General features: G+C 43.7%; 2 protein-coding genes across 3 annotated transcripts in view; both read left to right on the forward strand.

Moving 5' to 3' along the window:
- Positions 1-7,085, forward strand: part of slc16a10 (solute carrier family 16 member 10) — a 19,411-nt gene extending 12,326 nt beyond the window's left edge. The window contains exons 4-7 of the mRNA XM_053686050.1: positions 1-238; positions 2,760-2,903; positions 3,281-3,509; positions 3,803-7,085. The exon at positions 1-238 is cut by the window's left edge and continues 77 nt beyond it. Of these exons, the coding sequence (XP_053542025.1) occupies positions 1-238; positions 2,760-2,903; positions 3,281-3,509; positions 3,803-4,017 (826 nt within the window). The 3' untranslated portion in view covers positions 4,018-7,085. The remainder of the gene's footprint in view (positions 239-2,759; positions 2,904-3,280; positions 3,510-3,802) is intronic.
- An 882-nt stretch (positions 7,086-7,967) lies between these two features.
- Positions 7,968-15,072, forward strand: mfsd4b (major facilitator superfamily domain containing 4B). 2 transcript variants are annotated; one of them, XM_017451435.3, is made up of 4 exons: positions 7,968-8,960; positions 11,381-11,549; positions 11,658-11,774; positions 12,265-15,072. In XM_017451435.3, the coding sequence occupies exons 1-4, from the start codon at positions 8,667-8,669 to the stop codon at positions 13,557-13,559; spliced, it is 1,875 nt and encodes a 624-aa protein (XP_017306924.1). In that variant the 5' UTR covers positions 7,968-8,666; the 3' UTR covers positions 13,560-15,072. The 2 variants fall into 2 exon arrangements, with proteins under 2 accessions (XP_017306924.1, XP_053542032.1); XM_053686057.1 differs by having other exon boundaries at positions 8,871-8,960; positions 11,351-11,549.
- The last annotated feature ends 156 nt before the right edge of the window (positions 15,073-15,228 follow it).

The raw sequence follows: 15,228 nt of genomic DNA on the forward strand, positions 1-15,228 counted from the left end.
GTCCCTGCTGCTCCGCCTCGGCCTGCACAACACCCTGCGCGTCCTCTCCGTCCTCATGTTCCTGCTCCTGCTGGCCGGGTTCACCTACAAGCCCCTCCTCCCACACAGGGCGGAGTCAAAGAAGGCCTCGTTAAAGAGAATCTGTAACGTCCAGATCTGGAGGAGTCTGAGTTACAGGATCTGGGCCTTCGGGATTCCGGCCGCGCTCTACGGATACTTCGTCCCCTACGTCCACCTGGTCAGTGTGTGTGTGTGTGTGTGTGTGTGTGTGTGTGTGTGTGTGTGTGTGTGTGTGTGTGTGCGTGTGCATGTACACCCATCAATGCTTACACTCTCTCACTCTCACGGTCTCAGTGTAAATATTTATACCGTGTTCTTAACCTACATCAATAAGCCTAAATACATGCTTCAGTTTCTCACACAGACACACACACACACACACACACACACACACACACACACACACACACACACACACAGACAGTGAGAGATTCCTGTGGAGAATGTGATCTCTCCTGCATAAACACACCGCCGTGTCCAAATAAACACCACCTCACACACACACACACACACACACACACACACTGTTACTTCAGTATTGTGTTACACTCACAGCATGAAAACATGAAAACAATATGAACCGTCAAAACACTGTGTGTGTGTGTGTGTGTATGTGTGTGTGTGTGTGTGTGTGTGTGTGTGAGTGTGAACTTTACACCACTCTTTTTGCTCCATCACACACAAACACATCATTATTACGCCTCTCTCACTGCCTCTGAGACACACCCACTTTTTAGGGACCGAGGGCACTAGGGAATATGGGAACCTAATAACTAGGGCGGAGGGAAAGTAGGGGCCTGGTAACCCAGGGGTGTGTCTGAGCCGCTAGTAGTCTAAAATCTTAAAGTCTTAATTAGTCTGAGTGACACGTTTCCTGTGCACTGCTTTATGCAAATTAGTTGAGAGACAGTAAGGTGAAGAGAAACGTGATTGGTTGTCGTATATTCCAGAGACCAATCCAATTACCTGGATGGTCCCATGTGCCCACAACACTCGGCCGTACGCTTTGTGGTACACTCGGCCGTACAGTTTGTGGTACACTCGGCTGTACAGTTTGTGGTACACTCTGCCGTACGCTTTGTGGTACACTCGGCCGTACAGTTTGTGGTACACTCGGCTGTACAGTTTGTGGTACACTCTGCCGTACGCTTTGTGGTACACTCGGCCGTACAGTTTGTGGTACACTCGGCCGTACAGTTTGTGGTACACTCGGCCGTACAGTTTGTGGTACACTCTGCCGTACGCTTTGTGGTACACTCGGCCGTACGCTTTGTGGTACACTCGGCCGTACAGTTTGTGGTACACTCGGCTGTACACTAAGTAAAACTTTGGGCCTGACACAAAGTGTCTTGTTGGTCTTGTAATGATGTCACTTCCTGTTTCTCTGTGCTGACGGTGGCAGGTTGTATGTGTGTGTGTGTGTGTGTGTGTGTGTGTGTGTGTGTGTGTGTGTGTGTGGGATACGGCAGTGAAAGTGCAGTTGAGTGAATTCTGAGAGTCGTATCAGCATTTATCATCACAGACATTTTATAACTAATCTACAACCTTCGACCTTTCACAAGAACACCGTTTTTCTCAGACTGACTGCAGAGAGAGAGAGAGAGAGAGTGTGTGTGTGTGTGTGTGTGTGTGTGTGTGTCTCTGCTGCTCTCAGATTGGTGTGTCTGGGAGGTGGAACTGCTGCTGCCATCTGGCAAACATTTCCCCCTCATTTTTGTGTGTGTGTGTGTGTGTGTGTGTGTGTGTGTGTGTGTGTGTAAAACAGCTAGCCATATAAATAAGTGATTAGCAGCAGATAGAGGCAGGGTTGGACTCGAGGGTGCAGTTGATAAAGATTTTATTTAGCTAACTTTCCCTTCCTCTTTGCCAAACGCTAGTATTCTATGATTGTTGCTATAGTTACGCCTCAGAGGGCGTTTTCTGATTTCTCTTTTACACTCTGTGCCCTATAAAACATTAAAACCACCTGCCTAATCCTGTGCAGGTCCCCCTCTCCTGGTGCCTCTGAAACAGCTCTGACCCGTCGAGGCCTGGACTCCACCAGACCTCTGAAGGTGTGCTGTGGAATCTGACACCGAGACGTCAGCCGCAGATCCTTTAAGTCCTGTAAGGTGGGCTCTCTGTGGATCAGACTCGCTTGTCCAGAACATTCCCACAGACGCTGAATCGGATTGAGATCTGGGGAATTTAACACCTTGAGCTCTTCGTCATGTTCCTCAAACCCAAAATTTCCCAGGAGAACATTGCCCAGAGCCTGGTGATGTTCTGGACGGATTTATTTCATTTCCACCCTCACTGTGTCTTTACACTGTCTCTATAACACCATTTAACAGCTACGCGCTAACTCGCTTAATCGTTAGCTTTAGTCATTAGCTTGCTTATATTAGGAGGCTTTGTTTCTCAGTTGCCTAGCAACAGTGTTGTCCATCAGGTGATGAGAGAGAGATTTCATTGAGAGAGAGAGAGAGAGAGAGAGAGAGAGAGAGAGATATTTCATTGCATGTAAGACTTTGAACAGGAAATCTGCTTCCTGTCCTGCTTCGAACATGTGTGTGTGTGAGTGTGTGTGTGTGTGTGTGTGTGTTAATCGCACTTTTTGCTCTCGGATTGGTGTGTCCAGGGGGAGGAACCACTGCAACCATTCAGCACACATTCCCCTTACTGTGTGTGTGTGTGTGTGTGTGTGTGTGTGTGTGTAGATGAAGCATGTAGAGGAGCGTTTCGGCACCGATGCGAATAAGGAGGTGTTACTGATGTGTCTCGGCATCACGTCTGGTGTGGGACGTCTCATCTTCGGGCGTGTGGCCGACTACGTCCCCGGAGTGTACAAAGTCTTCCTGCAGGTAACACACACACACACACACACACACACACACGATGTTCCTTTTGTAATAGCCATTACCTACTTTCCCCCTTCCCCCAGTTCCCTCCTTCACTGTCCCTAGATTAATCTTTTATATTTTTTCCACATCGTTAGTTCCTGGAATCGGTCCGAACCCCGAGACTTCCCTAACGAACTCATATTTAAACACTGCTATGGCCCTACATAGGTAGTCTATTTTATAGAGTACATGGAAAAAGTAATTTAGGGTACAAGTGTGTGCTAGATTACAGGATGAGGACAGGGCCAGTCTAGTGACTTTACAGCCGTCGATGCTGATTTCCCATTGGCTATAAAAGAGTAATGATGATGATGATGATGATTAAAACGCTCCTGTAGGTGTCGTCGTTCCTGGTGATCGGCGTGATGTCGATGTTGATCCCGGTGTGTGACGTGTTCGGGGGTCTGATCGCTGTGTGTTTACTGATGGGGTTGTTTGACGGGTGTTTTATCTGCATCATGGCTCCCATCGCCTTCGAGCTCGTCGGCTCCGAGAACGTCTCTCAGGCCATCGGCTTCCTGCTGGGCATGATGTCCGTACCTATGACCGTGGGTCCCCCTATCGCAGGTACACACACACACACACACACACTCACAATTAAGTGCAGTTCACGTCACACCTCTGAGGTTCGCCAGATTTCCAAATATCCCAAATCAGAACTGGATAATGAGGACTGAAGGAGGAAGTGCTGTAGTGTGTGTTTTCTTTGCTGTTAAACGTAATACTCTGGTTTAATTGAACAAAATGGCTTCCGCACTCGTTATTCAGCAGCACAGAGAATAGCACTTGATCCAGCGCACACCCTGTTGTTTCACTTTTTATTTTATATCTGTGTGTGTGTGTGTGTGTGTGTGTTTCAGGGTACCTGCGTGATCGCCTGGGCAGTTACGACGTGGCGTTCTACCTGGCGGGGATCCCTCCTCTGATTGGTGGAGCTGTGTTGTGTTTGATCCCGTGGGTGGAGCAGAGGAAGAGGAGGAAAGAGAGGAAGAATAAAACCGACGACAGTATGGCACAGAGCATGATCACACACAACGACACGGAGAAGAACAACAAGCTCGAGTCTGTCATTTGAGTCTCTCTCTCACACACACATACACACACACACATTTGGCATTTCTGAAGAACACAGTGAATGCATGTGTCATGTGTGTTAAGTGTGTTTTTATATCTCCGTGACGACCAAATGTCCTCACAATAGTTAGGTCAGTGAAAGGTCCTCACAAGGATAGTAAGACAATCATGTGTGTGTTCTGTTTTATTTTATTCGGAACACCTTACTATATATATATGTCATGTCTATATTATACAAATATCATAAATATAAAAGAAAACCATATACGAGTCATTATATAAGCGAAACATAGACCTTTAATGAAATATACATTCACTTTATAGACTGATTTCCTCGACTACAGTAAATCAAATTTAATTGGCTTCTTTTTCTTTTTAAAGTCTATGCAGAAGTTTTACTCAGAACTTTATACGTCCATATTAGGAATATTTATGTCGGATTTTGTAAAAAAAAAATAAATATATATATATATTTAAATATCGAAACCAAAGACATTTTTAATCGCAGTGTCCGGTTATTAAGCTGCAGTAGAATATACAAGTCACACTACACCTTTGATCTGATTTTAAATTCTGATTTTAAAGGCAGTGATGAAGCATTAAAGGGATTCGAACTTAATTTCGCTTTAGTTATTTAGATGTTTTTTGTTTTTTTTCCTGAAGACTGAAATCGACCATTTTAAAAAAAGAAAGAAAAAACATTCTCTATGCAATGCGGCTACGGATATTAATTCTTTTTTTACGCTACGTGCCGCTGATAAAAATTCAGGGATGTAATTAATCGTTAACTTTAAAAGGGCTGATCTGGAGGAACATTAGCATTGCTAGCTTTGTCAAGCACCTCGCTTGTGATGTGTGTGTGTGTGTGTGTGTGTGTGTGTGTGTGTGTGTGTGTGTGATTAATGACTCGATCTGTAGGTGTAAATATAATCTACCTCAATTTTACATCACAGGCTTTCAGACACAAGGGAAAATCATTCATTTCATTTTAAAATCAGTTTTAGAATGTTAAAACAATTCTGTCGCTCTGAATCGCATCGTTACGTTATTGTTTTATTGTATTTTATTATTATATCAGTGTTCGTGCCTTAACCTGGTCGTGCGAGTCTTTCATTAACCCCGATTCTTTGTATAATTCGTGTTTATGTAATAAATAAGGAAAACGCTATAATCGGATATATTATTTAAAATATTTTTCAAGGAATAATATTTCTCATCTGGTTTCCAAATAATAGTAAAAAAAACATCGGTATTTCAGAATGCGATATTTTCATTTTGTGGTGTTTTCGTGTCCGCGGTCTCAGCATGTTGTCTTTTAAAAAGGCTTTATAAATGTATTATTTTGTGTGGGAAATGAACTGAATCTTTGATTTCATCGTAAAATGTTTTCGTTTTTTAGTGCAGACCTGCGGCGAAACTCATTTTATCCTCCTCATCATCATCGCGATACTGCGTTAGGGAAATATTACTGTCGTAGTGAAGTATTATGAGAGACGGTTCTGTCGGCAGTGTTTTAGTAACTTCAGTCAGAATTACAGGATTAATTCTGACTCTTCATGTCCTCACGCTGACCTCCAAACCACAACAGGCTTTATCTCCCCCTAAACATGCTGCCTAATTAGGCACCCTCCTCCTGTGTGGGCCATAATTTAAAGTGTCCACAGTAACAATACTGCGACATGTTTCTGAAATGACGTATTAGCACATACCTAGTTCAGTATTTATAGATTTACAAAGCTATCATCGTTTGTTTTTGTGTTTTTATTAACACTCATATTCTCCTCGTTTCCTGTTTACACTTGTGGTGTTTGGGGGTCAATAGGAACCCAAACATTTATTGAGTGATTGTAATATATATATATATATATATATATATATATATATATATATATATCACACACACACATACACACATTTTTAATAATACAAATGATATATCTTATAAAACCTATAGGGATTACAGTTTCATAAAGAAAGTGTTTTTATTATATATATATATATATATATATATATATATATATATATATATATATATATATATATATATATATATATTTCAGCAGAGGGTTATAGAGATCCAGTTATTGTTTGTGGAGTAAATAAACACTTCAAATCACACTCAGGTATCAGCATAAAGGAAATCATTACTACCGCTGTGAAAAATAATGAACGGCATGAATGAATTGTTTGTAGCTGAACCAAATGTTTTTATTTTAGTGTACCAAAAAAGAGGAATTAAAGCTAAAAACCAAAGGCTCCATCCTAAATGCTGGCGTTCCTGACTAGTTAGTGTTTGTATTATAAAATTGGACATTTCAAAATTCTGATGCAGATGGTGCTTATTGTTGGAGTTGTTGGAGTTTTCATTATAAATCTCATTTCATTATAAGTCTCTATAAACTATTCCAGTCTGGAAATCTGGTCATTAATTAACCATCCGAGCATGGGGCAGCATGATGCCCGCCCTAATGGACCTCTATTAGCATTTGTTGCAGTTCCATTTTTGGCCACTAGGTGCAATAATAACTCCATTGAACTAAATGGGCCCTTTATGCAACATCTATGAAGGCGAGTAAATCAAAAGAACATTGGTTTATATCTGTCTTACACTCAGAAGAGGTTATCAGTATTTCAACCGAATTCAAAATGTATGTTTTCCCACTCTGCCACTCAAAAACGTTGAAGTGAAACGACTTAAATCCACCACTTCGAGTTGAGTCGAACGCAGCCTAATTCTCAGATCATGAGGGAGTGTGTGTATTACCCATAATGCACTGTGACTGGGCAAGTTGTTTACAGTTGCTTTGTGTGTGTAATGAAATGAACAATTGAGACACGGTGTGTTATTATCAGTGTTGGTTTGTATCAGGGCTCCACGCTGCTTTTCTGCATCAGCTTCGTTGATGAAACGCATTGTTCACTGACTGATTTATCTTAATTCTTTATGAATCTTTTTTTTTTTTTTTTTTTTCTTGATATCCACTTGTGGGTTGAATAATACAAACTGCTTGATTTTTTTTTTTTTTGAACACTGTACAAAACAATAAAGAAAAATCTCATTTTTATGAACTGAAAGTGTGCTGTACTCTGTTTTATTTGCAAATATACATGTAATATTTATAAGACTAAAAGTAATTACTGTGTGTAAAAAAAAAGGTGTTTTTAAACGTTATTTAACAGCATATCTGAGGTAAATGTTCATATTCTCTGTGTTTGATCATACTGTGTGCTTGATTTTCCATAACGAAAGCACAAATACACGAGTTCCATTTAAAAATACCTAAACACAGGTTCAAGTTGTGGAGAACACTGTCGCTAAGCAACAGTGAAACATGGACCGTCTCAGGCTAATGATTTAGCTAGCTAGTCTTTTATACAGACAGTGTAAAGACACACTGTGAGTGTAAACGTGACAGAAACATTTTGAACACAAACATTTCCCTCAGACGTGTCGCTAAATTACGGATTAAACGCTGCGTGTAGGTGAAATTACACTTTAATTACAGTTACCAGGCACGGCTAACACATCTGCAACATGTTCCGCCATATTATAAAACGTCAGCATTGCGCCATGACTGTATGAACGTGTGAAATGTTCATTTAACATTCGTGTGGAATCTTCTCATAAACCCAGTGACACAATTCAATTCAATTCAATTCAACGTGTGCTTAAACATAACTGAGCTTTAATGCGGTATTAGTGAAAGTTAGCCACATGCTAAAACTGGAGCGCGGGTGTTTATGGGAAGTGTAGTTTCAAGACTGGATCATTTTAGAGGAAATAAAAAACACTAAAATAAATAAATATATATAGAGAGAGATTAATTAAAAAATACACATAGCAGTAGTTTGGATAGCCACAGCAAGCCAGAAAACATTATAAATATGTTAAAAGTGAGTTATAAGGAAAACATCTTCGAAATGCGCGACTTCCTGATGACAGGGCCGGAAGTTTTGAAAATCCACTTCCGGTGACGAGTGGGACGTTTGGCAGCTTCACGGTATATGGTAGTAATCTTAAAACGTGGACATTTTATCTTTGATTTCCGGTGTCGGGGTTTCGGCGATGTCCAGGCCATCAGATGGATTTATTAGTGACTCTTCAGGTTTATTTGTGTAGTTTAGTGAGATGTTTTAGCGGATGATGTTGATGATGATGATGCTAGCAGGCTAGTTAGCATGACGCCTCCTGTAAACTAGCAGCGGGTGTTGATGAATAATATAGCGTCTCATGATGTGATTTAGGACGTAACCTTGAGCATATAAACGTGGATTTGGGTTATAATGTAAAGGCAAATGGTGTATTAATATACATTAGTGCTAAAATATAAATAACACACTGTAATACACGAGAGAGAAAACGTGCTGAAAACTGGTGGGGATTATTTACAGAAATTAGGACATCTCAGGCAGCTCATTTTAATTTGATCAACTTGAAGCCATTTCTTTCGAACTAAGCTCATTTTCTCAGGAGTCCAGACGAGGAAGTGGCTCTCTAAATAAATAACAGATGTGTTAAACATATAACATGCTTAGATAGATTGTTCAGCATCTAAGTGTAAATGCGTTTAGATTAACATTCATATAACATAACAGAGAACTGTCTGCTACACACACACACACACACACACACACACACACACACCCGCCATGTCCTCCACCACTGGGGATCTCTCAGGGAAGAAGAAGAAGAAGCATGTGCGCTTCGCCAGAATGCATGAAGAGGAAAAGGATGATAACCCGGAGCAGGAGGAGGAAGAGGAAGAGGAAGACACGCTGTTCGACAAGAGGAAGGATGTAAAAGCTGGGCTGAAAAGTGCCCTGAAGCGAGGGAAAAGGCTCGTGCACTCTGCCACGGGGGAGAAGGTGGAGATTAAACGTGATGGAGGAGCGTGCAGCCGCTGGATGATCACCCTCACCCTCTGTGCTTCATTTCTGGGCCTGGTAATATCACTGACCCCACCTCTAATCACGACACGACATATCAGTCACAGAGATACGCAGTGTTTATTCAACCCTTATCCGTTTTTAATTCCTCTCTGCTGCATGTAAATCCCAGTCTCATGAGGTCATGTGATCTTTGCATACAATCTTATCTGAGTTTGGATGGGAAAACTTCCTCAGTTGCTGACAAGCATATGGACACTTTAATAAAATACATTTTACATTATGGGTTTATAGGGGATGTGTATCTCTGTGTTGGTTTATAGGGGATGTGTATCTCTGTGTTGGTTTATAGGGGATGTGTATCTCTGTGTTGGTTTATAGGGGACGCGTATCTCTGTGTTGGTTTATAGGGGACGCGTATCTCTGTGTTGGTTTATAGGGGACATGTATCTCTGTGTTGGGTTTATAGGGGACTCGTATCTCTGTGTTGGTTTATAGGGGACGCGTATCTCTGTGTTGGTTTATAGGGGATGTGTATCTCTGTGTTGGTTTATAGGGGACGCGTATCTCTGTGTTGGTTTATAGGGGACTCGTATCTCTGTGTTGGTTTATAGGGGACGCGTATCTCTGTGTTGGTTTATAGGGGACTCGTATCTCTGTGTTGGTTTATAGGGGACGTGTATCTCTGTGTTGGGTTTATAGGGGATGTGTATCTCTGTATTGGTTTATAGGGGATGTGTATCTCTGTGTTGGGTTTATAGGGGACTCGTATCTCTGTGTTGGTTTATAGGGGACTCGTATCTCTGTGTTGGTTTATAGGGGACGCGTATCTCTGTGTTGGTTTCTAGGGGATGTGTATCTCTGTGTTGGTTTATAGGGGACTCGTATCTCTGTTGGTTTATAGGGGACTCGTATCTCTGTGTTGGTTTATAGGGGACGCGTATCTCTGTGTTGGTTTATAGGGGACTCGTATCTCTGTGTTGGTTTATAGGGGACGCGTATCTCTGTGTTGGTTTATAGGGGACTCGTATCTCTGTGTTGGTTTATAGGGGACGCGTATCTCTGTGTTGGTTTATAGGGGATGTGTATCTCTGTGTTGGTTTATAGGGGACGCGTATCTCTGTGTTGGTTTATAGGGGACGCGTATCTCTGTGTTGGTTTATAGGGGACGCGTATCTCTGTGTTGGTTTATAGGGGACGCGTATCTCTGTGTTGGTTTATAGGGGATGTGTATCTCTGTGTTGGTTTCTAGGGGATGTGTATCTCTGTGTTTGGTTTATAGGGGATGTGTATCTCTGTGTTTGGTTTATAGGGGACGTGTATCTCTGTGTTTGGTTTATAGGGGACGTGTATCTGTGTTGGTTTATAGGGGACGCGTATCTCTGTGTTGGTTTATAGGGGACGTGTATCTGTGTTGGTTTATAGGGGACGTGTATCTCTGTGTTTGGTTTATAGGGGACGCGTATCTCTTGGTTTATAGGGGACGCGTATCTCTGTGTTGGTTTATAGGGGACGTGTATCTGTGTTGGTTTATAGGGGACGTGTATCTCTGTGTTGGTTTATAGGGGACTCGTATCTCTGTGTTGGTTTATAGGGGATGTGTATCTCTGTGTTGGTTTCTAGGGGATGTGTATCTCTGTGTTGGTTTATAGGGGACTCGTATCTCTGTGTTGGTTTATAGGGGACTCGTATCTCTGTGTTGGTTTATAGGGGACTCGTATCTGTTGGTTTATAGGGGACTCGTATCTGTTGGTTTATAGGGGACTCGTATCTGTTGGTTTATAGGGGACGCGTATCTCTGTGTTGGTTTATAGGGGACGCGTATCTCTGTGTTGGTTTATAGGGGACTCGTATCTGTTGGTTTATAGGGGACTCGTATCTCTGTTGGTTTATAGGGGACTCGTATCTCTGTTGGTTTATAGGGGACTCGTATCTCTGTGTTGGTTTATAGGGGACGCGTATCTCTGTGTTTGGTTTATAGGGGACGCGTATCTCTGTGTTTGGTTTATAGGGGACGCGTATCTCTGTGTTGGTTTATAGGGGACGCGTATCTCTGTGTTGGTTTATAGGGGACGCGTATCTCTGTGTTGGTTTATAGGGGACGCGTATCTCTGTGTTGGTTTATAGGGGACGCGTATCTCTGTGTTGGTTTATAGGGGACGCGTATCTCTGTGTTGGTTTATAGGGGACGCGTATCTCTGTGTTGGTTTATAGGGGACGCGTATCTCTGTGTTGGTTTATAGGGGACGCGTATCTCTGTGTTGGTTTCTAGGGGACGCGTATCTCTGTGTTGGTTTATAGGGGACGCGTATCTCTGTGTTGGTTTCTAGGGGACGCGTATCTCTGTGTTGGTTTATAGGGGACGCGTATCTCTGTGTTGGTTTATAGGGGACTCGTATCTCTGTGTTGGTTTATAGGGGACGTGTATCTCTGTGTTTGGTTTATAGGGGACGCGTATCTCTGTGTTTGGTTTATAGGGGATGTGTATCTCTGTGTTGGGCCCGACGTTGGAAGATTTGGCCACCAATTTGAATAAAAACATCAGTAATATCTCGTACATCTTTGCTTGTCGTGCCACCGGTTACATCGCAGGCTCGCTGCTGGGAGGAATTCTGTTCGACCTCATCAACCCTCACCTACTGCTGGGTAAGAGCACCATCACACGCCAATGTTTATTTAATAATGCATTAACTGCCTGACCCATCATGGTTTCTGTATAGGTTCAGGCTTGAATAAAAGTTTGTGTGTGTGCAGGTTTTGCCATGTTGTTGACTTCATTTGGAATGTTTGCCACCCCGTTTTGTAAGAAAGCTCTTGTTTTAGCCGCTCTGGTCTCCACCGTGGGCGTGTCGATGGGAGTCCTGGACACAGGTGAGAATAAATGTGTACATTTCTCAGTGAAGTTCTTTCTACGTGTTTAGACTGAGACAGTTCTCTGAGGAACACAGGGAGTCTGGTGTCTTTCATCTTATCTCTTCCGCCTGTTAAGCAAGGTGCTCCTATAGGAGGGAGCTGATAAGGAAATGGGTCATGAGTGGAAGGGCAAAGTTTTCCGAGGCGAGCAGGTTGTAAATCCATCTGCTCCGTTTCGCAGTGCTCGCACTCGATCGATTTGTTTACCAAATGAGTTTCTACACTCCTCCTCTGCCACACTATACTACCTCATTCAGAATCATGTTTTTTGTTTTTCTGTCTCCTGGTGAAGGTTCGCATTGTGAGGCAGAAACTACAATGGTGTAAATAGATTGTCCGCAATAACGGTGTTGTTTCTGTGTAACCTCGCGGTGTTATTGTGTAGTTGCTTTTTGGGACGGCCCTTTGTGTAAATGACTTTTGATGACGGCGTTGTGTGTTGTTTCAGGTGGGAACGTGTTACTTCTGAACACGTGGGGTGATCAGGCCGGTCCCCACATGCAGGCTCTTCACTTCTCCTTCGCCCTAGGAGCCTTCGTGTCTCCCATCATTGCCAAGCTGCTGTTCGGACACGAATCCAGTGCCTTGGATCAGAGTGCATCACAAACCGCAGCGACTAACGTCACGTCCGCAGCTCTGCCCTTCCTCCACGGTAAAAGCTCCATCCTGACCTCCATGTGGGCTTATGTGGTTATAGGCGCCTTCATCCTGCTTGCTTCACTCCTCTTCTTCATCCTGTACTCGCGAAGCTCCGCCTCTCCAAACAAGGAGTCGTCAGCGCCGGGGAAACCTCCGTTCTTTGCCAAGCACCACACGGCACTCATTTCACTCCTGGCGCTCTTCTTCTTCTTTTACGTGGGTGCCGAGGTGGCGTACGGCTCATTCATTTTCACCTACGGTAAAGAATACGCCAGGCTGCCGGAGGCACAGGCTGCCGAGCTGAACTCGCTCTTCTGGGGCTCCTTCGCCGCTTGCAGGGGCGCGGCCATCCTTTTCGCGGCTTGCGTCTACCCGGCCACCCTGATCCTCCTTAGCCTGGCGAGTTCTGTAGTCTCCTCGCTGTCTTTGGTGCTGTTTAACCAGCAACACGTGATGCTGTGGATTGGCACAACTGTTTACGGCGCCTCCATGGCCGCCATATTTCCCAGCGGGATCTCCTGGGTGGAGCAGTACACCACCGTGAGCGGCAAATCCGCAGCAGCGTTTGTCGTTGGTGCGGCGCTCGGAGAAATGGTCCTTCCTGCGTTGCTGGGCTTCCTGTTAGGTCGCATCCCACATCAGCCGCTGCTCATGTACCTGGCTCTCTGCACAGCCACCGTCACCTCTATCCTCTTCCCTGTGATGTTTAAACTCGCCTCATCTACAGGGGGCGCCATGGTCCGCAAACAGCGAATCAGAACGCACGGCGAAATCGATGACTGCGAGGATCGCCAAGCGCTGCTCGATTCCGTTGCCGATGACGCTGAAGAGGACGCGGGGCCTGAGGAGAACGAATCCGAAATTGACCAGTGGAACGACGCAGACTTTGAAGTGATCGAGATGGACGACGCCAGTCTAACAAACTCGCCCAGTAAAACCAGCTCGCCGCCACCCGATATCCCCCTCAGCAGCCAGGTGCCTTCGTCTGTTCACCCCTCCTCGTCGGTTACCTCTAGTCCAGTTGGGGCTTCTACAAGCTCCGTCCCCAAACTGAGTGATTCGCCAAGACGCAAAGTACTCTTCGACCGAGAGAAGAACGACTGAAAATGTGAAAATGAACAAATATAATCACGATCTCGTAAACTTGACCCAAGAACAGAACAGATTGGAGCACGTCCGCCACCCGCTGGTAGCACTGAGAACTGCGCCGGCAGTTTATTGGCTGTATAAGACTCTGCTGATAACGGACTGATCATTTACATGTTTTTCTAGCGCACAACACTGACCCCATTTATTTATTAATCAAACTAAAAAGCTTGCAGCTGTCTGAATGTCTGCAGGAACGAAGTACTGTGACTGTAGCGTTTACACCCGCTGCTGTCCCGACTCTGTATCCGGATTATCCTCGTCGATACACATCGTCTGTCCAAGCCACACTACATCATTACATCATCACCAAGCTCCTCCCACTAAGAGGTGATATTACTTCACAGTGGTGATTTATACAGAGACGCCACCGACCTGAATGACAAACTAACAAGAAATGTCCATCTTCATCAATTTATACAGGATTTAAACACACGTTGTATAAAATAGACTCTCCACATGCTTTCACTTCAGTGGGAGCTGATTAGCATATTACACACCATCCACCAATCAGATTTCAACCTGAAAAAATCTGCTCGTGCAACCAACAAGCACACGGGTAACATTCTACACTAACAAGCGTCTTTTCCGCTACTCGCCCTTAAAACTGACACGATTTCCACTGCTGATGTTGATAATGTACACATGAATCACGAAAACGTGAACCGTAAAACCTCACGTAGTCAGGATGAGCGCAAACACGAGCACTAGGACAGCAGTGCCCCCTAGTTGCAACAGATACCGTTCTGTGGTTTGTTTTTCGTGTGTGTGTGTGTGTGTGTGTGTGTTTTTCTCGACCTGATGTTATGTAAATGGAAAAGCGTCACTTTAATCGTTCTGCTGCAGGCAGCTTTGCGTCCCTCAAATCAACTTTGGTGATTAAAATGTTTTGCACAAAGACGTCATTTGCTGAAAAAACAAACTGCGTGACTTTATCTCACATCGACGTGTCGGAACGGACCGAATCTAAAACAATAAGAGGCTGAAATAATCACCACGTTATGATTTACGTTAGAACGTCTTACATTTCAGATCGCTGAGCACTCGGAGACGTCCAGTTCTGATCTTTTTTCTCTATTCGATCAGTACGCGGCATATAACAGCGTGACGGTGAATGCTGCACTCTTCGGTACGTGTCAGATTTATACTGTTATGATTATTATTGTTAATTTATTGTGATTTATTGGAACGTGGCAGGGAACCTACAGCGTACACCATTCGAATGGTTTTAAAGCGGAGAGCGGTGAGAAAACAGCGTAAACGTCCACTCGCTATGTTTGTCAGAACCCGGCTCTGTGATTGGTCTAAATCGCAGTGCTACGTCGTGACATCACTGAGGACCTCACCTCCTCCTGCTGTGATTGTGTTTACGTCCTGTTACGTCCCCTTTGTGTCTAATTAAACGCCGGTTAAAGCTTTAATGTTGATTGTCATGTCTCAATTATTTTTAAATAAAGATTTAATCCCCTTGTATCGGCGTCACATGACTTCTTTCACGCACCTAAATTTTCACCCTTAGTATTTTTTTTTGCGTGAAAAATCTGACCTCAGATTTCCAGCAAATTCACACACCGTGTTTGGGAGGTCAAGACAGTCATGGGGGTGTGATTAGTTTTGTCCGATGACA

The sequence above is a fragment of the Ictalurus punctatus genome, chromosome 2, assembly GCF_001660625.3.
Source record: "Ictalurus punctatus breed USDA103 chromosome 2, Coco_2.0, whole genome shotgun sequence".
Classification (NCBI taxonomy): Eukaryota; Metazoa; Chordata; class Actinopteri; order Siluriformes; family Ictaluridae; genus Ictalurus; species Ictalurus punctatus.

What these genes read in the sequence shown, in the direction of transcription:
- mfsd4b (XM_017451435.3), top strand. Translation starts at nt 8,667, where the DNA reads ATGTCCTCCACCACTGGGGATCTCTCAGGGAAGAAGAAGAAGAAGCAT. An exon ending in GTGCTTCATTTCTGGGCCTG is followed by an intron (nt 8,961 to 11,380) that starts GTAATATCACTG and finishes TTTGGTTTATAG; the next exon opens with GGGATGTGTATCTCTGTGTT. An exon ending in CAACCCTCACCTACTGCTGG is followed by an intron (nt 11,550 to 11,657) that starts GTAAGAGCACCA and finishes GTGTGTGTGCAG; the next exon opens with GTTTTGCCATGTTGTTGACT.